The sequence below is a fragment of the Balaenoptera musculus genome, chromosome 14 (assembly GCF_009873245.2).
Source record: "Balaenoptera musculus isolate JJ_BM4_2016_0621 chromosome 14, mBalMus1.pri.v3, whole genome shotgun sequence".
NCBI classification, from domain to species: Eukaryota; Metazoa; Chordata; class Mammalia; order Artiodactyla; family Balaenopteridae; genus Balaenoptera; species Balaenoptera musculus.
The window spans coordinates 72,999,417-73,025,237 of record NC_045798.1 but is presented as its reverse complement, the minus strand read 5'-3'; the positions used below and the strand labels follow the sequence as shown (position 1 = coordinate 73,025,237).

Below are 25,821 nucleotides of genomic sequence, written 5' to 3'. Positions count from 1 at the left end.
GATTTTTTAAACAAGAATAAAAAAAATACTAACTCAAAGGAAAAAGACTGAAATATTAGAGCACATTACAATTAAGAATTTCTGTATATCAAAGGACACAAATAAGAGAGTGGAGAGAGGGAGAGAGAGAGAGAGAGAGGAGAGCCATGGATATTTGCAGCACATATGTTTGATAAAGGGCCTGAACTCAGAATATATAAAATCTTGTGGAAATCAACAAGAAGTCAAGACATCCCAATAGGAAAACAGGCAAAGACTTGAACAGGCACTTTACAGGAGAAGAAATCCAAATTTCCAACAATTATATAAAAAGACCCTCAAAGTTACTAGTAATCCAGGAATTATAAACTTAAAACAACAACATTATACATCCACCTAAGTGGCTTAAATGTAAAAATTTCTCAATACCAACTGCTGGCAAAGATATGGGAACTCTCCCAGGCTGCCAGTGGTAGTGTAAATTCGCATAACAGGTTAGAAAACGGTTTGGCAGTATCTGATATAGTTGAATATATGCATGCGCTATGACCCAGAAATTCTGCTCCTAGATAGACTGCCTCGCTGCAGATGCTATCATAGGCTGGCACACTCCCTGGGCTTTTTGATAGCTGCCATCCCAATGGATGTGAGGACAAATAAACGTTTTAAGAAGAGAACTGGCTGGCAGAGGTCTGAGAGAGAACCAGACTTCCAGAGTCTAGCCCGTGCCTAGCCACACGTCTGCTAAAACCGAAGAAAATTTGTTTTCCTTATTCCTTCCCAAGTACAAGTTCTCAGGGCAGATTTCTCTGAGCACTATCCTGTCGTGACCTCACGGTCCAGAAGAGGCTAAAGTGGTGCTCACCTCCCACAGGGAACTCGGCCCCCTCTGCTGCCCTGGACCCCCTCCAGAGGACCAGACCTGAGTGCAGGCTCCCCTCTCTCCCTGCATCCACAGGGCAGGGGCGAGGGTGCAGCTGTAACCAGACCCCATCAGAGCCGCTGAAGATGTGCCTGTGGATCAGAACTAATGGCATTAGGCGATCACTCAGGGAATAGAGCTGCAATTACTCCTTGGATGCCTTCTCCAAGATGACCACATGCAGAACACCAAGAGGGGAGAGAGTAACGAATCACCAAGTGAATTAACCGGTAGCCGCTCTAATTAGCGTTATCATTTTTCATGAAAACACTAATGAATATGAAATAATGTGGCCATGAAACCACTAAGACAATTAATGCTTCGGAGTAATTTGGGGTCAGAAAAGGATTCTAGAGACTGTTTAAATAGTCTCAACAATCGTGTGTTGAGAATTCAGAGGAAGCCCATGGCTTCAAAATCTTCTCTTAGCAGGTAAGTTGCTACTTCAGGAAAAGCAACAGTGAGGTGTCCGTGGGTTTTCTTTCCTCCCTCCCTCCCTCCCTTCTTTCCTTCCTTCCTTTCCATGTTAAGCCTCCTGGTTTTGGGAATAAAGATGATAGCATGAACCAAGACAGGAGCCTTCAGGGAGTGAGATGAGAAGCAAGTGAATGCACAGTGAGCGGTGGATCTGGGGAACAGGAGAAAGAGGCACGGTCCAGCCATACTGAAGCCAGAAAAGAGGGAACAGTACTCAGCACTTTTCGCCTCATCGCTACCTGGACGTGGGAGAAAACAGCTCTCTGATATGACTCCCAAACCCGCGATCATGATGCAGATATAAGATAAGCTGAGCCTTGCTGGCGGAGCTCTAATTTTTCTATGTACAGCTGTACAATTCTAGCAAATGTAGAGTTTGTGCTCAACACATACCACACTCTCCAAATGGACCTTATCCCAACATAAGTCAGTAAGGATGCAGTCAGAACCTACCGTGAGCACAGCAGACTTCCGCGTTCTAAGCATGAGCTTAGCAAAATGCCTGTAACTGTTAAGAGTCTTAAAAGGACACGGGGAGATCAGCTCGGTGCTTTGTGACCACCTAGAGGGGTGGGATGGGGAGGGTGGGAGGGAGGGAGATGCAAGAGGGAAGAGATATGGGAACATATTGTATATGTATAACTGATTAACTTTGTTATAAAGCAGAAGCTAACACACCATTGTAAGGCAATTATACTTCAATAAAGATGTTTAAAAAAAAAAAAAAGGAAACATTATCAATCAAAAAAAAAAAAAAAAAAAGGACACGGGGGTGGGGGAGAGAGGGAGTGGTGGCAGGAGTGAATAACGCTGCTGCATGTTTGACCAGTTTGCAAGGAGAGCATCCAAAGACCAATGTTGTGTCTGGCAATCTCTCTCGTCACAAATGCCACTGGTGAAAGTGACAAAAATTATGCTGAAGGATAGACCTGTCCACGTGAAATAGGGGATTATCCTGGGTATGAAGGAAGTAAGATGTAAAAGTGCCAGGTGCAGTGCTAAACACTATGGTATCTCATGTAACCCGCACACCAACTATCTAGTCGGCACCAACCTTATCCCCATTCTACAGAGGAAGCAACTGAGGCTCTCTGAGGTTAATGACTTGCATGAGGGCACATAGCTAGTAAGTGGTGTAGCTGGGACCTAAACTGGATCTGTCTAACCCCGAAGCTCACGCTCTTGATGACAACGCCAAGCAATACTCTTTTTTTTTAAAAAAATATTTTTTTAATTTATGTATTTGGTTGTGCCGGGTCTTAGTTGCAGCATGTTAACTTAGTCGCGGCATGCATGTGGGATCTAGTTCCCCGACCAGGGATTGAACCCGGGCCCCCTGCATTGGGAGCTTGGAGTCTTAACCACTGTGCCACCAGGGAAGTCCCAAGCAATACTCTTGATATGCAAAAAATATGGAAGAGTTGGTGACCCAGGCCAAGTCTCCTGCTTATGTACAGAGAAATTACAAAGGTAATATTAATCAATTAATAGTAATAATAATGATTCGACTAAATTAGCAAGCATTCACAATCGACCAGTTGTTCTGAGCATCTATATGCATTAGCTTATCTAAGGCTCACAATAACCTTATGATATACCCACTATTATCTGAGGCACAGAGATTGCTATAGACTGAATATCTGTGCCACGCCCAAATTCATATGTTGAAATTCTAACTTCCAAAGATGATGACAGTAGTAGGTGGGGCCTTTGGGAGGTGCTTAAGTCATGAGGGTAGAAAACCCTTTTGAATATGATTAGTGCCCTTATAAAAGAGGTTCCAAAGAGCTCCCTAACCCCTTCCACCATGTGAAGATACAATGAGAAGTATGCAGCCTTGAAGAGGGCCTTCACCCAACCAGGCTGGCGTCCTGATCTTGCTCTTCCAGCCTCCAGAACCATGAGCAATAAATTTCTGTTGTTGATAAGCTGTCTGTGGTATTTTGGTACAGTAGACTAAGACAGAGATAAACAAGATAAACCTTGAAGACTTTGAAGATTCTAATTAATTCTGAAATGTTTAAAGGCTAATTAACAATGCAACAAAAAGTGCATCTTTGGAACTTTTTTTTTTTTTTTTTTTTAAATATTAAAGAAGTGCTTATGGAATGCCAACTCTCCAATTACAGGTCTGTTACCGCAGGGTCCTTTGCCACAGAACTGAATGGGATGGCTAGCCAGGATAAAAGACGAGGAGGGTCTGTTTTTCTTGTCTTCAGTGGCAGGGTGGGTGGAACTGAGAGATAAGGCCTTTCTCCTGGGTTTTGCTTCCAAAGATACAAAACATCAGGAATCACACCTCTTCCACTGGGGATGGCTCCTCAGACCGATTACCTTATTTGCTTTCAAACTCAATCTGGAATTCTACCCGCCTCCGCTATGCAAATAAGACTTCTGTGTGCCCTAAAGGGGGCAAGTGGCCCTGAGCTGGACTCTGAACTTGTAAACAGGAATTCCGGGACTCCAGCTAATCCATGAAAGAAGTTACAGATTTCGTTCACAATGCTCAGAATTCGAACAAATCAGCCTGCCAAAACCACAGGCACAGAAACACAAGGACTTTTTGGAATTACAGGGTGAACAAGTTCAGTAACCAGGGACAGCTTGTTATGAATAACAGGAGACTACATTTGCCTACAAGGGTGTCATTTCTTCACATCCATGGGAAGTATAAGCACTGGGTATTGGTTCATAGGATGCCATTTCATATGCATGCAGAACAAATCCAGCTAAACAAAGTTATCTGCCCAATGGAACTCGAAAATATTTCTCAATTGAATTTTAAACAGACCTCGATGTGAAGGAAATTTAATTAGGTAAGTAATATAGAACACAATGAAATGTCCATCAAAATTGCTTCCAAAGGTTTAAAATGTTTTCCTTTTCAGACAATGTAGTTAGAGCTGCTAAGATATCTGTGTTAGTACAATGTCTTGAAAAGTGGGCCTGGGAAATCAATATGATCACCTCTCTGAATTAAGTATGCGCAAATGAGAGCAACTGAGATCTATATAAATCAGCTCAAGTAGCCCTCTGTGTACCAGACCATTAGGGGACAGGCAGAGAAGGAGGAAGACGCAAATAAACACATTATCTGAGGCATACTCACTAATGGAAGGCATCTCTTAACACCCACATGAAGAACCAAGACAAAACCCGTCAAGTATTTTTAACACTGCTTATGATTTAAAAAAATAAAAGCATGCCAGAAATAGAACCTAAGGTTAAAAAAACAAAAAACCAAAAACAACCCTCAACAAGCCTTAGACATTGTTAGAGTCACAAATGAGTAAATCTCTTGATCTTTTTTGATATCACCTCCAAATTGCTTCTGTATTCACTGGTAAAATGAATAAAGTGCTGGCATCGTTTGGATTTTGTCTAAACAGAATAATGGAGATCTGGATTGGATGGCTTAACTTCTATAGGCAACAGATTTGGACTTTTGTTCCTCAGATGGTTGGTGGTTATTTCAGTGAAAAAAAAAACAGAAAAGTTTAAAATGAAGTCTTATTTTAAAATACATGTAGAGGTACATGTGGTCATCTGGTGGGGCTAGAAGGGACCTCCTGTTAGGACACCAAAGCTGTGTGACCCTGGGGATCACCTGCACTTACTGAGTGCCAACTATGGCCAGCATTAGAGGGAAGATGAAGGAGAGCAAAGCCGGGTTCCCTGCCTGCTACCATCTAGAGGGCAGGTCAGGCATGGCCACAGATCAGCCTAGTACAAAGAAACATGGCTTCTAACAAGCTGGGCATAGTTTGTTACTTGTATAAAGTATAAAGTAATAAAGGGTTTTGAAATACTTCCACACTTATTTCCTATTTGTTGCCAAATCTGCTGTCCTTATCCTATCCCAACCATAGGAATGGCTTCCTGCAAGAATGGAAGTGAGCTAAAATATGTGGTAAGAGGTAGGTGGCAAAAAAACCAAACAAAAAAACAAAACCCCTCAACTCCAATTCACCCTTTCCTGTACGAGGCTCCTTGCCATGGAATCTGGAAGTGCCCCCCACTCTGTCTCTAGGCTCAGCTATATGACTTGCTTTCACCAATGGAATGTTACGGAGTATGTTATTGCTTGTGCTTTCCCCTTTGCCATCGTCGTGAGGACATACCCAGGCTACTCCAGTGGTCCCAGGATAGGAAACATGGAACAAAGCCACCCACAGACACATGATCAAGCCAGCCAAACCACAAAGGGAAACCCAGCTGGGATCAGCCTAGATCAGCTGAATCCTGCAGATATGTGAGAAAAAAATGTTTATTTTTTAATTAATTTTTATTGGAGTATAGTTGATTTACAATGTTGTGGTAGTTTCTGCTGTATAGCAAAGTGAATCAGTTATACATATACAAATAGCCACTCTTTTTTAGATTCTTTTCCCATATAGGTCATTACACAGTATTGAGTAGAGTTCCCTGTGCTATACAGTAGGTTCTTGTTAGTTATCTGTTTTATATATAGTGGTGTGTATATGTCAATCCCAATCTCCCAATTTATTCCTCTCCCCCCAAATATCATATGATATCGCTTATATAAGGAATCTTAAAAAATGGTACAAATGAACTTATTTACAAAACAGAAATAGAGTCACAGATGTTGAAAACAAACTTATGGTTACCAAGGGGGGAGGGGGGTAGGGAAAATGTTTATTGTTAAACGCCATGAGTTTTGGGGTGGTTTGCTACTTAGTATTATTATGGCAATAGGTAACTGATACATAGCACGTAATAGATGTTCAATAAAATCTGTACCTTATTTCCTTTCTCTCCTCCTCCCCAACATCCAAGGCCGTCTTATCCCTCAGGTCATCACTCTAGGCAAGGAATTCTGTGGGAAAGTCCTGAAGAGAGCTGATCAGCCTGTTACCTAACAATGACTTTATACAGATCATCTCTCATACCTACATCGTTCTCCGAGATGGACATAATATTCCCACTTTACAAAGGAGGAAACTGAGACTCAGAGAGGTTAAATCAGAGCTAGTAAATGGAAGAGTTATAATTAATACCCAAGCCTGTCTGACTCCAAAGCCAAAGATCATTTGTTCTGCTGTGCTACCCTGCTGCTACTTCTATAAGATCAAGCTCTGAAAGAGGCAGGGAGAAAGGAATGCTTGGTGCCTCCAATCCCTTCCCAACAGCCTAGGATAGAAGGATCTGGGTCCTACAGACACTATTCCCAGGACCTGTCATAGACTCCCTCTCTTCTTAGCTTGGGGCTCCTTCCCCATCTCAGATAGGGATGTTCATACCCTAGGGACTTCTGGAGCTCTAAGGAGGCAGAATACTTGGGCTCCTGAGATGGTGTGGCTTCCAGTAGAAAAGCCCACCTATCTCTACTGTAGATTTTCCTCCCTCTCCCCTCCAATCCAATCCCTACCTACCCCCAACTCTGCCCTTTCAACTGACTTTCCAAAATCTGTCTATGGAAGCCCAAGTCCGAGGCTCTAGGTGGAGAACTGGTCAGGGAGGGTGAACTCAGCAGTTCTCTTCCAGGTCCCAACTAATTCCTTTGGAGGATGGCAGAGGAGGAAGATGAGGCACCAGGAAGAAGGGAAAAAAGGAGTGTGTGGTCTTTCTTTGGTGCCAGGCATGTCCAGGCCATGGTACCCTAGCCAGAGAAGAGGGCAGCCTCTGAATAAGGGCTCAAGGCTCTTCAGAGAGGCCTCAGAGCTGCCTCCTGCTCTGCCCACCCCTGCCTGTCTCTGCCTCTGTGTCAGTGGAAACTTGGTTTGGCTACGCAAGGCACACAGATGACAGTCACTGAAGCCAACTGCTTACCAAGCATACCTAATTATCATGCAGCACAGCAAAGCACTCAATTAAAGGCATTAAAAAAAAAAAGGTCTGGAATATTTTAATTTAAACATTCTGTTCATATATGCCTGGTCTTCATAGTTTGTTACTCATGTAATAGGAATGTCAAAACGTAACTGTAAAAAAAAAAAATCTCCAGGAAATGTATAATTTCCACCTAAGAGGTACAGCAAATTATCTTAGTTTCAGTTTCTCACTAAAGTTGAGATAATGCTAAAACCTCTTTTCACTCAATCCTGTATGGATATTATAAAGATAAGTGAGATTTAGCCACTCAAATCTTAAAATTCCAATAAAATCAAAGATGAAAAAAGCTAGTTAATTTTTGTCCATGTGTAATTACTTAGTTCAGTACTATGTAGGCAGAACTGTGTATATCCCAGAAAACCTTTGAACTACTGGGTTTCAAAGACCTGAAATAACTTTACGTACTCATTTGCCAAAATAAAAGGAAATAGGAAAGAAAAAGGGTAAACTTACAAAAATGTTGACCTCTGGCTTTTTTCCTTACAGGTAAATTTAAGTCAATAAAAATCTAGGAATTTGTAGCGTATCAAGTTACTGCCATTTCAATACAAATTTGGTTTACTGATAATTAAAATGACTTAAAAGAGGAAAATAGTCCCTCTGATTTGCTGATGTGTTTGCAGCCTCAGATATTCTAAAATGGGTAACATTTTCAGCTGTGTGTGGAAGCAGAACCACCTTTGGTATTTACCAAGCCATCATGAGCACTGTTTTCCCCATATTAAGCTTAGGTGTCATTTCAGGTTAACTCAGGAATCTATTTTTGACTGTGTAAGCAAGTATTTCTGTCAACGATCAAAATATTTACAAAAAGGAATACTCCTATTTGAAGAGCAGAGGCTAAAGATGTAAAAAAAAAAAAAAAAAAAAGAGTAGAGGCTAGAAAAGAATGCCAGCTATAAGGAGACATACAAAACCTAACTCCCCCACCTCCCCAACCGAGTGACTGAAATTAGGGGAGTCCATAAAAATAGGCAGGAATGCACCAAATGACTCAGTTGAAAAAAAATGCCTATTCTGTGCTCAGCCATGGACAGCAGCTGTGGGAGGCACAGGGCTATGGCATCTCCCCTCCAGAGCCACAGGGAAGGGATACAGGAGAGATCTGGAGAGGGGTGTAAGACCCCAGCTAAGAAGCTGCTATGCAGTTTGGAACAGATGACTGCAACCAGAGTTGAGCAAAGGGAGGAAAAAGAATGGGCTAGAGTTTGCTGGGAACGTTCAGAGATGGAGGACCTGAGGTGGTGGCCGGGGAGGATCTGGAGAGGGACAGACGAGATAAGGCACTTCGGGCAGCAGGAAGAGAGCGTGCAGGGACGTCGATGTGGTGAAGAGGGCAGTGTATGAGCAGGATAGCAAGAACCACCTGTTCGAGCAGGTTACCTTGGCAGACTGGAGTCAACTGGTAACACCCTAGTCTAGTGTTTAGTGATCGTTTCACATCCCTCACCTTACTGGAGATACCAGTCTGAAACTTTGGATAGGAGGTTTAACCCCACTTCAAGATTCCCTTTAAAACTCATACGTACCTGTAGTATCTTAGCTTAGAAGGAAAATGACATCAATGAGAACTCGATATCATCAAATATGAAATACTATCTCCAAATGATGCACCAACACTGATGATTCTTTTTCGAATGCCATCCACTAACTTGGGGGAGTAAAATGGGCAGAAACAATGTCATATGAAGGTCTTCATTAATTTATTCATGGATATTTACTGGCTGCCTATCACATGCTCTATCCAATCTTTGGTCTCATAGAACCTACAATCTGGGGCGGGGAGAGGACACTGACAAGTAAGCAGGTGATACCTATCTGTGTTCTATGTGAAATGGGATAGGTAGTCCTATCTGTGTTCTATGTGAAATGGGATAGGTAGTCCAGGGAGATCCCAATTTAGGAGACCAGAGAAAACTTCCTAGACTTTTAAGCCAAGATTTCGCTTAAAGACAAGGAACTTTAAGCCAAGATTTTGAGGTGAGGTTAGCTGAGTGAGGGGAAAAGTGTTCTAGGCTAAAGGAATGGCCTGGTGTGTTTGAGGAGCTAGGAGGGCAGCATGTCTTGCGCGCAGAGTAAATGGGTGGAGTGATGGGAGATGAGGCTGGAGGTGAGCAGGGCTTAGTCTATCCTGCTCAGGGATCTGTACCTTCACCAATGGTCAAAGGGAGCTAACAAAGAGTTTTAAACAACAGTGTACTGTGGTCAGATTTGGATTCCAGAAAAATCGCTGTGGCTTAAGGCTGGAAAATGGATGGGAAAAGGCAAGACTGGAGATAGGGAGACCAGTCAGGAGGCTGTTGGAATTGGTAATGCCTCCAGTGAGGGCAGCAGTGGAGGGGATGGAGACAGATATTTAGGAGGTATAATCCACATGGCTAGGGTGGCTGACTTGGGGGAAAAGGAAAGAGTTTGAGTTGACCTCCTGGTTTTTGGCTTGAGATTCTGTGTACAAGATGATATTACTGAAAGAGAGAGAGAATAAAAGAAGAGACTCATATTTGGTGGTGGTGGTGATGGGGGCTGGGGGTTAAGAAAAATGAGTTCACTTTGAGATGGACTGAGTTTGAGGACACCCAGGCAAAGATGTCCAGATGCAGAAGGAAATAGGGACCTGGAACTCAGGAGAGATATCAGGGCTGGAGAGAGACCTAGAAGTCCTCAGCATAGCAAGATGACAACCAAACAGAGGCAATCTTCCGGGGTGAGTATGATGAACGAATAAATAGAATAGCCTAGGCCTGAATGCTGAGCTAGATGGAGAGAGCCCAGAAGGGAGACCGAGAAGCAATAGCCAGAATTCCAAAAAGGAAAATAAGACAGTACAGTATTTCAGTAAGCGTGGTCAGGAGTGTGTCACATGCCATGGAGAGGCCAAGGTAAGGTAAGAACTGAGAAGCATCCATTGGATTTAGCTATAAAGACCTCAACAGTGACATTGGTAAGAGCAGATTTAGCAAACAGGAGTGGCCAGAACGAGACAGCAAAGGGCTGGGACTGAAAGGGGAGGTGAAAAACAGATACTGAGTTATAGCAACTCTTTCTAGAAGTGAAGGGAGGGAAAAGCTAAAGTTGGAACAGGTGTTGGGGGGAGCATTAAAAAAATATAGGAGAGTCTGGAGCACAAAAATTCGGATGGGAAAATGCTAAGAAGAGGTTATAAACACAGGAAGGGATTGGGTCCTGAGAAGGTAGGAGAGGCAGGGGCCCAGAATGCCGTCAAAGAATTGGTTTTCAACAGGAAGGGTGTCTCTTTCTTTTCAGAACACTAATAAAAAAAAAAAGGATGAGAAGGGTTAAACATCGAGAGTGACTAAAGAATTCACTCTCATGCCTTGAACATGAACTGATATAAACTCTGGTATATGTTAGGAGGCATCTGAATCCAAGACTTAAAAAAAAAAACAAAACCTTTAGATTTGGAAATCTGTCGCTCTGTTTCAGAAACAGAAAAAGTTCTTTTAATCCACACTTTTTTTTTTTTAGTATTTGGAGTCAAAGAAGACTATTGGGGAGGTACGGTTTACATTGCAGTCTTGTCAAAATATCTTTTAAAAACCACATTGAGTTCACTAGAAAGGAAATGCATTTAGTATAAGGCCTGGCAGAGTGCACGGCCTTATTTTAATAAGATGCAGTGATGCATATAAAATAGACTTAAAATAAAAAGGCTTTGCTTACTGTCAAATCCATGTTTTACCAGAAAAGGTTTTGATAGTGTAACCCAACAACTACTAGGAAATGCATGCCTGCAAATTCAAAGATCATATGACTTGAAGAAACTGCTTTAATCAGTGTTTATCAAATAGATTTAAAACCAGTTCTTAGATCTAATTCAAATATGTTCCTGCTCATTTATAGAGCAAGAGTTTAGGTATTTAGACACAGAAAATGATTTTTTTCAACATTGAGAGTGAATGCTCTACCAGATTTGTTTTGTTTGGGGTTGGATTTTCTTCCTTTCATCCAAGAGTCACTTGGAATTTAAAGATGAATTGTCACAGGGAAGAAAATCTCATTTATCATGCCCTTGACTTTCTGTTTAAAGGGGATACACTTGTCTGTTCCTATGCTCCACCTCCCCGAGAACCACTTTAACAATAAATTAGGCTTGAACTAAAGTTTCTTGATATCAAGCAAAAGTTTTACATTTTAATTAGCTTTGGGAAGTCAAGGGCCATTTTACTAGAAACCTAAAGAGATGGGAGTTGTGCTTAATCACAGACCAAAAGGACCCACCTGCCTCCTTTCTCTGTAATAAAAACACAAATAAAGCAGAGCTACTGATTGAAAACAGCCAGAGTCAGGGGTCAGTGCCTAATGTCAGCTCTCACCGTGGCCAGGGCCATGTGACTCCGTTGTGTGGCCTCGAGGAAGTCACACAACCCTTGGCCCACAGAAGCGGTGGAGAGGTTCCTCTTAAAGAGAGCCCCATCAAGGAAAACTCTCAAGAAATCACACCCACTTTCTAGATTTATTGGAGGTAGCCTGGCAACATTACTGCTGATATTATGTGAGAATCTTGCTTCATATAATGAAAACCACGTTTGCAAAACTCACGCGGAGGCAGGGGTGGGGAGGGAGGGGAAATCCGTTTTTGTATATTTGTGTGTAGGGCAGCCAGACCGTAAACCTTGAAAGGAAACCCTCAGTCTGAAATACCGTGCTGAGAGTAGCAGTCAGCGCCTGCAGAAGCCAGGACCATGGAGAAAAACAGTTCAATCCCTCCGCCCCCGACAGAGGTAATGTTCTTCCTCTTGGAAAGGAAAGGGTCCTTTAGCATCTTTTGTCCTCTCACCGCCATCGCCTCCTCTCCCTTTATTATCGCTGACCTCCCACAGAGAAACGAAGCCACGGGCCGAGGGAGGAAAATCTGAGGCCCTCCTGTACTGTCTGGGGCTCCGAGATCTAGAGAGCTGGAGCTACTGATCGGGGTCCTGCCCGGATTTAACCCGGTAGAGGACCCATCTCCCTTCTCTGGGGTGAGATGCAAACTTGCTCAGACCCCGGCCTGGGCGCGCTCGCTGCCAGGACTCTCCGTGGCGCTGTTCGTGGTGCTGAATCCTGCATCAAGGCGTGGAGGCAGCAACCCACGCACAGGCGACCGGCTGTCAGGGGCTCCGGGCCCAGATCCACGTGAGGCAAGTCTGGAAACAGCTGCCGCCCACAGAGCTACAGCCAGCGCCACAGTTTGGCTCCAAGTGTAGCTCACTGGCTTACTTCTTTGCAACTGCAGAATGGCTGGTTCACTTTTTTCTCTTCCCAGGGGGTTTCACAGAGCCCACCTCTGGCTCACCGATCTGGCATATCTCTTTCCTGATGTCCTCCCTGCCCATACTAATTCTCTCACCCCCTCTCCTTCGTACAATACTTGGCCTTTGCAGAGCACCTTACAGTTGGTACAGCCCTCACTGGCACCATCAACTGAGCCGTTTCTCTTACACACATAACCATTCCTCTTCTCTCCCACAGATATTTTTTGCCTTTTCTGCCCCTCATCTCTCAAGCAGGAGACTATTACCTCAGTATGCAGGGTGGGCGAAACACCTTTACCCATCACAGCAAAACCTCTGATTTCTCCTTGGCAACGAATTCGGAGAGGCAGAGGTTAGAGTTCCAAAGGACCAGGAGAAAGTCCCCTAAGAAATTTCTAGGAAAATACGGGTAGTGGTCAGTAGGGTGGGGAATGGAGAGACAGACACTAGGAACAAAGTGAAGAAAAGAGCCTGGGCCTTAGAGGTGCAAGGCTTGTTGCAGTTAGAAGACTTCCGGCAGGTGGCACTCTAGCTCAAGGTGCTTTTGGTAGAAGCCTTGACTGTGCTCCTGGTTCCACCTCAAACTTCCTTTCTGCTAAACAACCCGCTGGCCAGGTTTGGAGGTCTGTCTTCCTCTTGATCCAAGCACTTTGCTAAAAAGCACCGTTCGCACAATTCTATTTACCGTAATACACAATGATGAAGGGAACATAAATAAGAAAGAGAGGGTCAGTGGGAGGATTTTTTTCTCATGTATGATTGATGGTGCTCAGATCTAAACTGTGTAATCATCAATAACATGATTCAGCAATTGGGAAATGTAAACAAGTTGTGCAAGTGCTTGCTTTGGTCAAAGCCCTGGAGGGGCCCATGGGGCTGGGCCAAGCTTGAAGAGGGCAATGCCAACAGGATGCCCTCCCTCCCACCAGGGCAGAGCTGGCTGTGCCTACAGCCTGACTGGCGTGACCTTTGCCTTTTGCAACACACATGCGGTCGGGCCGGCGTTAATGGCACTTTGCAGGGAGCTCCAATTGAGTAAACAAAAAATGCCTTGCCCTGTTCTAATGGAGCACATTATTCTGAGGCCTAAGCCTTCATCCAGGCCCCTGCAGCTGCTCTGCAGGTCAGTGCTACCAATAAAGCAATTAGCCAATGAGAAAACTCTTCTTCCCTGAGGGGGACTCCGGGGCTTTGTTGTAGTTGCTGTGCTTTGCTTTGGGTTTTTAAACAAGCAATCCAAGTTGATCTGAGCCTCTTACATCAGACTCCAGGATGAAGGCACTGAAATTGTGTGTTTGCTGAGTGTGATATTTTAAGGAACTGGTCCCTTGTTCAACACAGACTGGAAAGCTCACTGCTTCCTGTTCAATTAACCTGAACCATAGCTGAACTCTGCCCTTTGAACTCACTCAGCAGATAAATACATTAGCTCACCTAAGGAATCATTAATATTTTTCAATCACATAAAACAAACATGAATGTCTGAACACAACCCAAGAGATAGCCGATTAGGAATCGCACATGGAACATGTTGAAAAAAAAAATCACAAATGGATGTTATTTACAGAACAAAAAGGGTCAAGGAAGAAATAAAAACGGATCATGCCAACAGTTCTGGAAACAAAGGGGACTTTCATTTTCATTTCCGCAAACACAAAGGGTACTGAGCAATATTTAGCAATTCCTGTTCCATCTACGCTGCTCAATAAGAAAAAGTTGTACCCTACTCCTGGTCTGATTTCTACTTACTTCCATCAGAACACACGACTCCAAGCCCTTCTCTTCGAAAGTGACTTCAGTGTTCATGCTCATATACAGAGTCCAAAATATTGCATTTCTGGGGACAATTTTATTCCCAATTTGCTACAAATGAACCAAAATAATTTTTGTGGAAGTATCACTGCCATTAAGTGAACCAGTGTAAACGAACCAAGCTAGTGGCTTGACTGAAATAATTTTACAGTAGAAAATGATGTTCCTGTGATGTTGTTACTCTAGCATCTAAACAGATTTTGTTTTGGGGGGAGGGAAAGAGAGAGAAGAGAAGAGAAAAGAGGAGATCGCTAAATGCCATCTATTTTGTCCTTATCCCTGCATGTCATCTTAGAAGAATGAGAAAACATTCCCCAATCAGGTCATTACGCATTTCAGTTTGATTCAGTTTCACTTCCCACAATTCTGCCTCTTGACTCCTCCCCTCCTACCCCCTTTTCATTTTTGTTTGGTTTGGAGTGTGGGCTTAATGCCCAGCTATCCTAGATGAGAACACTTAAAGGAATATCACAAGCACAAAGGGTAAATCTATTGAATGAGGGTCTTTAACTATGTGGTTTCCTTAAAGGGAAAGGTTGGATCAATAGGATCAATATGAAAGGTTTCCCTGGCCCTGCATAAAAGGGTAAGGGCTTCTCTTTTCACTGGTTTAACTTTACTCTCTGACAAATGCAAATCAATGGATCTGTGTTTACAACAGATTCCCTAACAGACCCAACCTGGGTAAAGCCCAGAGCCTCGCCCTGGGGGTGGGGAGTCCAAGCTTGCTCTAGGGGGATGCTCTAGGGCAGAGCTTAAGGCTCAAGGCCCTGGGGGTGGAGTGGGCTTGCTGCCCACTGGGATCCTGCTGCTGCCGCCTGTGGTCTCTCCAAAGAGGACAGAAAAAAATGGAGCAACGGAGCTCCAGACTCTTCCGAAGATGCCTCAACCCAACATAAACATAAAGCCCAAATTCCTAGGATCTGGTGAGCCAGTCAACCTTGTTTCCTACCAGTATAGATCTGGGAGGTTGACTACACAGAGGAAGCTGGAGCGGGATACCTACAATTGGAGCAGCCCATGCATTTCAGCTCTAGAATTCTCCTTCTGTCCTTTCTTAGGTGGTAACTGGCTCCCTTAGCTATTACAAGGCAAACCACTGAAACTGTGGGTTCTTTCCCCCTTAATTTTACCTTGCCCTTTAAAAACGTGATGCTTTCCAGAGATTACATGACTTCAAGTCAATACCAGTTACAGAGAAATTATTTTTCTTCCTGCAGGAGAAAGTATATGTATATTTGATTACATGAGCCAAAGTCCAATGCTGATTAAATTACGTTGGAGGTGTGCTTCCAACCCAAACAAAGTCTGCTTTCTACAGGAGAGTAATGGATCTTCAAATGGCGAGAGAGGCGCCAAGGTGGAACGCAGAGCCTCCCTTCCCTCTGGGACAATTTGTGTAGGACGGTTTTTCACAACAATGTCCACAATGTCCACTTCTCCCCCAGTGAGACAAGCTCTGTCTGCACAACCCACAGCCCGCCTCCACGCCTTGCCCATCTGTACCCTGCCACGCATCAGAGGGGCTGAGTTACCCAGTCAACCTCCCCAGCTCCTCCTCCCTGCCCCTACAAGAACCTGTGTACATTTCTCAGAGTCTTCACCTGGAGTGAGACTTGGAAATCAAAAATCAAGCTTTTCCCAAAGGCACTGAAATGCATTAGGGGGACAGACTGGGTGATGAAAGGGGGTGCTGATGGGCCCCCAGCCCACCCTGAGCAGGCTCTGTACCTGACAGTATAAATATCCCTGTTGGGTTCCCTCATAATGGTCTCCCCCCACCAAGAAGAGTATCCCCTCAGAGGAAGCAATTTTCCCCAGGTCAGGAAAAACAAGGGTCTCTGAGAGGGCTGGGGACGAGGATAACGCAGAAGCTGTAGATGAAGTTTAAGGCCCAGGGTTCCTCAATATTCACCCTTTTCCCCAGGGCCCTTTATCCAGACAATTATTTCTATTTATTCCCTCCTCATTTTCCTTCCTTTGGCAAGAGCCCAGAAACTAAATCCCTCTGCTTCTCCTCTGAGGTTTCCGTTCCTCCAGGGATACCCCGACACGATACCACTTTCCCTCAAGACAGTTTCTACCAACACCAGTCACCAGCAATAGTGTGGTGGTGTCCAGTGCTTTCTTCCTGAGAACTCTTCAACCCCCTTCCTCCGATCTTCCTTTAGAAACAGGTTCTAAAGCCCAGAAAACCAAGAGGCGACCCTGAAGTGAAATTTTGGATTGAAGAAAGCTGGAGAGGCAGCCTCTTTCCCCCTCAGGGGTCAGGCCTGGAGCTCAAGAGGGTAAACCCTGCCCAGGGTCCCCTATTACCTCTGGGGAGACACGTGTCTCTAGAGAGAAGTGGGGTTGCTCTCAGAGACACAGAGAATCTGGGGGGCTCAGTTTCCCCTCTGCCCCACCCTCACCATTCACCAGGAATCCAGCCCTGTTTTGGGGTTCTAAGATGGGGTTGGGGGAGAGTCTAAGATTCCACCCTCCAAAAGCCCACTCGCCCCTCCCAGAACCTAAGAGCCCTTCACCGGGAGCTTGAGGGGAGGGGCCCGCTGTCTTCCGCACCAAAAGGAAACCGCGCATCCTTTTTGGTTTCTGTATCTGATCACCTGACCTAGTTCACTGTAGGTTTTCAGAAGAGGGGTAGGGCTCATTCTGACTAGGAATCAAGGAGCTGTATCAAAGCTCCCTTCTCTAAGGAAACCCACTGGAAGGAAGATGCCCCCTATCTCTGGGGAGGACAGAAAGAAATGACTGCTTCCCCTTTGCCACACGGCAAAGCAGAATAACGCAAGATTTGGTTTTTTTTCTCTCTCCTTTCCTTCCTCCTTTTTCTCATTTCGTTCTTGGAGAAGGAAGGAAAACACTCCTTTTCGTCCAGGTTGAAACCTTCTCTTGAAGGAAAAGCTTAGTATTTCTAAAACTGGAGAATTTATAATTTCAAAAAACCCGAACAATTTAGTTCTTATCTCACCCCCACTACCGTCCCAAGCTCTTTCTTTCCTTCATTCACCTTAGTGTTCCTTCTGGAAGAATAAGCCATTTGGCAAAGGGAGTGGTTGGCAGGATGTGGAGGTCTTCCTGCCAGAGGGAAGGGACAGCTTTGAAGTTCTTTCTTTTCCCGTCAAGGCAGGTGTCTCAGAAAAAACCTCTCTACCAGGGCCAGGCCTGAGTCCCGCGCCTCAGAGGGGAAGATCTCTCCAGCTGGTGGGAAGGGGAGCTGGGGCGGTGCGGTTTCCCAGTCTGGTGTTTCTTACCAGCCGGGGCAAGAAACAAGATTCCTCTCTGGTTGACCCAATTAGCCCAGAGCAGACCACTCTGAGGGATGAAGCCCAGGCCATTGTCACTGGGGCCTCGTTTAACTGTCCAACTAATGCACCAGTGTAGAAAGTCTGCGAATGGGAACCTTTAATGAGAATGTTCCTTCTTAATGAAAACAAGGATGGAGAGGATCCGCCGATCAGGAAGCTGCGAGGTTAGCAGGCAGCTTTAGAGACGTCGTTTCTATACGTCTGTGTCTCTTATCTCTGCTTTGCAAGTTAAGTTCATCTGTACCATTTTTTCTAGGTTCCTACATATGTGCGTTAATATATGGTATTTGTTTTTCTCTTTAGAGACGTCGTTTCTAAAGTTCGGCTTGGACCTTCCCGCATATGGAGAGGAGACCAAATTTCCCGGATGCTTTCCATGGAGGAAAGAAGTTGCCCCCGGCCCTGCTGCACCAGATGAGGGCCGCGCGGGGCAGAGGCGAAGGCACCCCGCTTACGCGGGAGGACTGGGAGGACTCGGGCGCCGTCCCGTGCGACGCCTTCGGTATACCAACCACCCGCAGAGCCCGCGGCAGGGAGCGCAGAAAGCGGCGTTGCGCGCGCGCGCGGGGACTGGGGGAGAGGGCAGGCAGCCCGGCGACAGCAGGAAACCTTGAGTAGGAAGCGGCGGGCTGGGGCCGCGCGGGTTGAGGCAGCGGGCAGACCCGAGAACCCGCCTGGAGCTGGGGAAGCAGCGCGGCGGGAGCGCCGGGGAGCCAGGCCGCTGGCGAGCGCTCTGCTGGGAAGAGGGCGCCGTCGGGCTTACTGGAAACGCGCCGGATCAAGTTCCAGATCAATGAAATCTGGGTCCACACGTCTACGTTATTGTTGCCAGCATTAATGCTCTTTTAATCTTCTAAACATTATCAGCATCGATCTCCCTCCATATACACATTTGTTTGAGAAAGTGACATAACCACATGGTGGAAAGCCTGGAATAAAAATAAATGCGCAGCCTCTCGCATCGAGGGTGCCCGGCGACCCGGGCTACTTCTCGCCCGCGGGTTCACTACCCTCCCTCGCGTCCCGCTGGCTCGGCCCAGCTCCCGCCCACCCTAATGCGAGTTGGGAAGGTGTTCTCGAGGCACCGGGGACTTGACCAAGCAAGGATGGTAGCGAGCTTTTCAATTATTAATCCGACCAGCCAGCAGGAGAAAACATCTTGTGTTCCGTACCGACGTGGGCTACATTCGGCCTCTCCGGCTCGGACCCCGAACTAAACCTTCGGGAGAGACCGGCTGAGCCCGGCCGAGAGGCTGACCAAAGGGAGGGGTGGGAGTCGGGATGCGGGTCTCTGCGGATGAGGTCCCCGCCCCCGTCCCTAGGCTTAGGGTGGCCTGAGGACGTCCCCTGGCGCCAAAAGGAGCTGCGCACGCACGTGGTACCCCTGGCAGGCGCCGCAGCGTTCTGCCCTGGCCACGCTCCGCTGCCGCGGGCGTCAGGTGGCCCAGGCGACATCCCGTTGGGTTGGTTAAGGGCCCTCCTCTGCCTCAACAGAGTTGGCTCCAGAGTGGCCGCTGGGAGCTGCTGCCTGGAGAGGGCCGGGCGTCTGCTCGCCGCGGGGACGCGAGGCAGGCTCGGGGCGGGCCGCCCCGGGAGCCCGGCTCACAGAAGGCGGAAACCTCGGCAGGGTGTGTCGTCGGAGGGTCTCTGCTCTGTCTTCCAGTTGTTGGAGGAAACCACTCCCGCCACCGGGGCCTCGATCGTCCTCCGCGAGGCGCCCATCCACTTTCTTGCCTGGGTTCTCTCCGTCCCTCCTGGTTCGTGTGTGCTTAGTTCAGAGGCCTCCTGGGCTCAAAGCCAGTGAGGGTTTGTGCTTGAACACGCTGGAGTTTGTCCTCGCCGCCTCTTGCCGGGTTAATAAAAACTGCTCTGCGGGAGCCAGCCCCGGGGACCGCGGAAGAGACCCAAGGCCGCATGGTTGCAGTTTCGGCCCTCGCCACCCTTTATGAACGAAGTCGTGCACTTGGAGCCCATTTCTCTGAAATCTACTGTTGAGGCAATCTGAGTTCCCCCATCTTCTCCCTTCCCTTTTGAAATGCTATCCCGGGCTGTGGATACACCGAGGCGGCCGGCGCTTCTGTTGTGACGGGGGTGTTCTTCATCTAAGGGTGAGGTTGCCGACACTGGCCGAAATCAGACATCTTAACTCTGTGGTCCCTCAAACCCCTACCTGCTTACCTCTGGCAAGACCCAAAATGAGAAAGAGAAAGGGAAATTAAAAGGAGGGAGAGAGAGAGAGAGAGAGAGAGAGATTGAGAGAACTGGTCTCGATGAGATGGGGGGCTGGTCGGTCTCGGCGAGGTTCGGGCCTGGGAGTCAGGCAGAGCTGCCCTGTAGAGTCACTGGGATTGTTTAACCCCCAGAGCTCAATGGTGTGGGCCCTCGGCAGCGTCCTGGCGAGATCGATCCATACTCCTGGAGGAGAAGGCCTCAGCTTTTCTTCTCCATTTGCTCCCGTCCCCTAGCACTCCAAGCACATAATACCAGTCCCAGCTTCTGCATCAGTGTCTGAAGAGACTGATCTACTGACCCCAAACTGAAAAGCCTCCTATGTAATAATAACCACTCAACACACTTGTAGTTGCTGATCAAATGGCCAGATAAAAAGGCTAAAGCTCTTGTCCCTTTTCAACTCTGGGTAATAAAACACACACACATTTGAATGCTTGAGCAAAGCGGGGTCCCTCGCAGGAAATTCCCAGTCGCTGAAGGAGGCTTTCAGACTCCCACTGAAGGGGCTTTCTTGCTCCTACTCTGAAAATCCCCGATGCTGCCCGAGGCCAGCCCCTGAGGAGTGGCCCCGGGACTCTCCCGTGGTGGGTGGTGGGACTGGGGTCCCCCAGGGATGCCACACTCTCCCTCATCCCAGCAATACTGTTGCAAAAATGCTTGAGACCGGCTAACCAGCAAAGCATTACTTTCCAAATCACTTTCAGACATACATTGGCAGAAGGCACGTGTTTTTAAAATCTCTGTCTTTTTCGGGACAGGCGTGAGGGGGCGGCAGCGCTCTGAGATCAGCCGGAGTAGAATAGCTGTCATCCTGCCTTTACCTTACCCTGGTCCCCCCTCTCCAAGACCAGCTGCCAAGTTTCTTCTGGCTGCCTGTGCCCAAGAAGCCAGCCCTTGCTAAAACTCACCCGTGAGGGACTAAAGGTATTTTCAGGGGCCTAAGACAAAGGGGTACCACACTGTTTGGAATTGTCAGTAAGCTTCCAGTTCTTCACTGATATTCTCTATTCACTGCTTACTCTTTGCGAGAAACCAAGAGCAATCAGAAAATTGTAGGAGAGGATGAAGAGTAAGCTAAATGAGGAGAAAGATAAAGTAGGTTTCTAAATCCATGCAGAACTATTTGGAGTCCACCGATGTGGGGAAGCCCTTGGGGGGGGGGGCTAGTTTCTTTACCTTTTCAGATCAACACGGCGGGGAGATTACTGACTGGAGATCCGAATCCTCCAACAGCGGGCAAAGGCGGAGGCTGTCAGAGTGGAAACGCCCCCTCCCCAAGCCTGGGCGAACACGCTGCCTGTCACATCCCCCAGCCCTGTCCGGCGTAGGTAGAGTGCACCCTATAAACCAGGCTCAGCGGTGCGAGGAAAGCCCCGGGGAGCCGGAGAGGAAGCCTGAGCTCACAGCTCCGGAAGCGCGTTGTGTGCGGCTCGGAACCGCGCGCTACCCACTACCCGCACCTATGTAAATCACTGCCACCACGAATTGTCCCCCAGATAATCCGACGATCGGGAGGGACAGCCTCAGTCCAAAAGAAGCTGCCCATCTCGGCCTGCAGTCGGGTACCGTGCGTCCTCCCCAGTGGGGCGCCTGGACACTTTGCCCCTCTTGGCCCGTGGCAGGGTCCTGGGGGCAGCGCAATTGCCACGCGCACCGCGCTGGGTCTGTGCGCACTAAAGCGCGCAACTGTGCGCGCAACTGTGTGCCAGTCGCAGCCACGGCTGCGCCTTTCTCTCTGGTTCCCGCCGCCCACACAGGAGGTTTCTGCGCTCCTAGAACAATAGAGGGCTGTACCTCGCGGCTCTGCCGCTAGAGGAGGCACAAAGAGCTAAGCCGGCTACAGAACAATGTAACCAATGCGTCGACCCGTCCTCTCCCGCCGGCCGACAGCCCTCCCCGTCGCCGAGCTACGCGCACAATCAGCGTCCGCTTAATGCAAAAGGTGGAAGCCTGTAGCCCGCGGCCAAGATGCATTAACTAACTGCATCTTAATTTTTCTGCACCTCTTCCCGCGAGCTCCCAGCCTCTCCCGGAGGCCCCAAACCTCGGCAAATCCTGGCAGACGCTGGGAGCCGGGCAAGGACGGCCGGCGAGTGAGGCAGGACGCTCTCTACTCTTACTTGCTCCTCTCCCGTCCTCCCAGAGAGGTAGATGTGGCAGTCCCAACCTTCGTCCTTGCACCCTCCCCTCACTGTGGGCAGAGACAAGGGAGCTGGCCCCAGCCCGCTCTTTCGATCATAAAGTCCCCGTGCCAATGTCAAGGCCGGAAACGGGCTTGGGAAACGCTGTTGTATCCTGGTCACCCGTTCTCCGCGTGGGCAAGGCTGTGACTCTTGTCAGTGACCAAACAAATTTGCCTCCAGTTCCCCCCCTCCCTCCCCCGCCCACCAATTGCCTCCATATAGGGAGACCAGGCAGCTTGGAAAACTGAAATGTATTGCCTAAGCAAGCTCGGAAATGTATTGTCTAAGCAAGAGTTCAAGTGCACAGGGTTTCCAATAAAGGCAATCCCCCTTCCCTGTGAGTCCTGGAAAGAGAGGGCTCCTAGCGGACACGGCGCACCCCCATCGCGACTCCCACAGCTGGGTAAGGTCGGAAGAAGAGGGCAGAGTTGGCACGTTGAGCAAAGTGCGAATAAAATGCGGGTGGGGGTCGGTCAGGAAGCCCGGGAGACAAGGAGGGAGGAAGGAAGAGAAGTAAGAGAAAGGGAGAACAGAAGAAGAGGAGAGAGAAAGAGAAACAGAAGAAGACATAGAGAAGAAAATAGGAAGTGTGGAGAGGAGAGGAGCCGAGAACCCAGAGATGTGGCTAAGCGCCCTCACCCGGGGCCACAGGCACCCCGTGCCCTCTCCAGCACCCTGGCTCCAGGAGACCCTCTGGGCTTACCTGCCCGGCGTAAGGCAGACATGCGCTGGAACTCGGGCTCCTGCAGCCACTTCCACATCCTGCGGAAGGTCTCCCTGCCAGATTTGAGTTTACTCCACGGTTTGGGGTTCCGGAGCAGGGTCGGAGAGAGTCCCCTGAGACCGGCACAACACCCTCCTGCGCGAAGATCGCCTGTGGGATGCTGTAGCGCTTCAGCTCGGCGGTGATGCGCTGGGCCACCTCTTTGGTGTTGATCTCCTCCAGCTGCCCTGATGTGGCCACCTGCGATCCCGAAGAGGACGAGGGTGGCCTCTCACGGCTAGGCGCCAGCACCGGCCCATGGGACTGAGCGTGGCCCGGGTGGTGTAGGCCGTTGAGGTGCGACATCATGGCCGCGGGCGGGGTGCCCAGACCGCGGGTTAGGTGGTTGCTCACCGCGGGTCAGCATGGCAGTGTGGTGCGCGTCGAAGTTGGGGCTGAGCATTTTGTCGTGGCCCGGGGGCCCGTAGCTGGGCAGGCTCTGCTGCGCGTTGTGGAGGCCGCCCAGCCCGTTGCCCAGCGGTGTGGCCGCCAGCGGGGACAGGCTCTGGCTCATGCCGGGCATCTCCTTGTAGGGGCTGTAGAGGTTGTTCATGGTCGGGAGCCCGCGCTCGTCGCGCATGAGGGTGAAGCTGCCGCTGACGTTGCCCGACAGGCGCTGGTGGTGCGGGTGGTGGTGGTGGTGGTGGTGGGGGTGCGGGTGCGGGTGGTGGAACTTGTCCGACACGGTGGAGATGGGCGGCAGCGGCTGGAGCGGCGTCAGCGTGGTGTAGGTGTTGCTCATGCCCATGCCGGGCGGGGACGAGTCGCAGGACATGCTCATGGCATGATGGAGCGGGATGGAGAGCTCGGGCCGGTAGTCGCCGCCGTCCAGGATCGAGGCCATGCTAGTGACCATGGCCGAGCGCGACGCCGCCGCTGCAGCCGCTGCCGCCGTGCCCAGCTCCTGGTGCGCCGTTGGCGGCGGCGGCGGCGGCGGGCCCCGCAGCGAGCCAGCGGCGCCGCGGCCCGCGTGGTGAGGGCTGGTGCTGGCCAGCAGCTCCTGCTCATGGCCCGGGCCCCCGCCGCCGCCCCCGCCGCCCCCGCCGCCGCCCCCGCCGCTGCCGCCGCCGGCCGGCCCGTGCAAAGTGCCCAGACTTTCCATTGTCAGCTCCGGGTTCATGGCGCAGCCTTCTAGGTCTTTGGTGAGGCATCGATAGGCGGTGTAGGCAGCCTTCATTCAGTCCATCGGGGCCCGGGGGCGGCGGGGGCGGCGGGGGCGGCCGGCGGGCTGGCAAGGCGCGCGTGGCGGAGCTCTGCCGCGGGAGCAAGGGAGGGCGCGGGAGTGCGTGAGCGTGTGGAGGGGGAGCGTGCGTGCGGGTGTGCGCCCCGGGCTGCGGGCGGGCGGGCGCGTCCGGGGTGGGGGTGGGGTGGGGGCGGACGGGGCGTGTGTGCGGGAGACGGGAGGGGGCGGGGAAGGAGGGAGGGATCACCGAGTCCCGCCGCTCGGGGCGGCGCGCTGCCTCGCCATGTCCGAGCCCGCTCCGGCGCCGACGTCTTCTGTTTGGGTGAGCGGGAGCTGTCCAGAAGGGCTCTGCCGCTCGCCGGGGCAGCCAACCTACCTTCCCGGACCCGGGGCGGGGCAGTGCCCGATGGGCGCCGCGAGCAGCCACTGCGTGGCCGCGACTGCCCCGGGGGGCGGGCCTTCTGCGCACAGCTGCCAATGGCTGAGGAGGGGGCGGGGCCGCGCGTTTCATGTTTGGCTGACGGCTCTGTGCCTTTTTTTTTTTTTTTCCTCCTTTGCCACTGGAATCAAACGTCAAGGAGAGGGAGAGAGGGAGGGGAAGAGAGGGTAGTGGGGAGAGAGAGGTGAGAGAGCGAGTGAGGGAGAGAAATTACGTTAAAGATGCCGCTCTGTGTCTCTCCGGAGCTGCTGCGACCTGGGCTAAAGGGCTTTGCTTCAGTTCCCCTTGCTTCACCCCAAAGCTTTTATCGAGGCAAGCCAGGAGGGAAAGACTCCAGCTACGTGCTGGTGTAAAAACAATCCCACGTCTCCTAACAAGCCACTTCCTAAGCGTCCCTAGCTGGGAGCCAGTAGTTTAGCCTTTTAAAATGCGGGCGCTAATGTATTCTAATGTAGGGTAAATTCCCGAGACTGGGGAGTGCGGAATCTGCGGGGCGAAGGAACTCCAGCGCCCTCGCTGCCTGCGAGCTGCGGCCGGCGGACGCAAGCCCACCCGCGGCGCGGGCCGCAGTAATGCCTGCAAAGTTAACACAATAACATCATTTAATTACCCGGCGAGCCCATAAATCTCTCAGTTATGAGCCTTCAGAAGGGCCCCTGCTAGATTGCAGAACAAAACTAGAACACCAGGAGCTACGGTTTCAAGGTGACCAAATGCTTGCTGCGCGAGCGAGTTGGAAAGGAGTGGTGGGAGGGGGCGGAGGCTGGAGGGGGGTAGTGTACAGCAGGGTTGTTGCCGATGCCTTAGTTAGCAAACTTCTCCTGGGGGTAGGGAGTATGTAAACGTCCGGGACGTTACTCGCGGATCTTTCCCCTAACACACACACACACACACACACACACAGACACACACACGTCTCTCGAATCCCGGGAGAGGAACGCCCTGGGTTACGGCTGTGGATAGATGACATGGAGTCCATATCTGTATATCCAAACCTTGTTTCTGAAAAGACCAGAGCCCTGGTGAGTTCTAGAACGCTCGCAAGCCGCAGCTTTGAAAAGTGTACCTTCATCTACCCAGGATTGCCGTTGTTTAGTAACCCCTGGTCGGCGACTGGGAGTGGAGCGGGGCTGTAGAGAGAAGGTGGAGATTTCTGCGGCCCGGGTTGGGGTGGAGGGGGTAGTTGAAGGCAGAGAGCCACTCGGCATTGAAAACCTTACAAGAAACAGATTCTTCCGAAGCAGGTTGCGTTCTGTTTGCCTGCGAAGATTCAAGCTAGCTGAGGTTGCGCAGATGTTGCCTTTGTTTAAAGAGACAGTAATTAAGGACAGGGTGGACATAAGTTGGAGAAGCGTGACCTATTTTCTTTTGATCAGCTGTCAAAAGAAGAGCAGGGGGTCTCCTTAAGACAGCCC

General features: G+C 49.3%; 1 protein-coding gene across 1 annotated transcript in view; it reads right to left on the bottom strand.

Moving 5' to 3' along the window:
* ONECUT2 (one cut homeobox 2) overlaps positions 1-23,961 on the bottom strand; it is a 41,553-nt gene extending 17,592 nt beyond the window's left edge. Inside the window, 4 exon segments of the mRNA XM_036823952.1 lie at positions 22,725-22,842; positions 22,844-22,879; positions 22,881-23,129; positions 23,131-23,961. Of these exon segments, the coding sequence (XP_036679847.1) occupies positions 22,725-22,842; positions 22,844-22,879; positions 22,881-23,129; positions 23,131-23,961 (1,234 nt within the window).
* Positions 23,962-25,821: the final 1,860 nt, after the last annotated feature.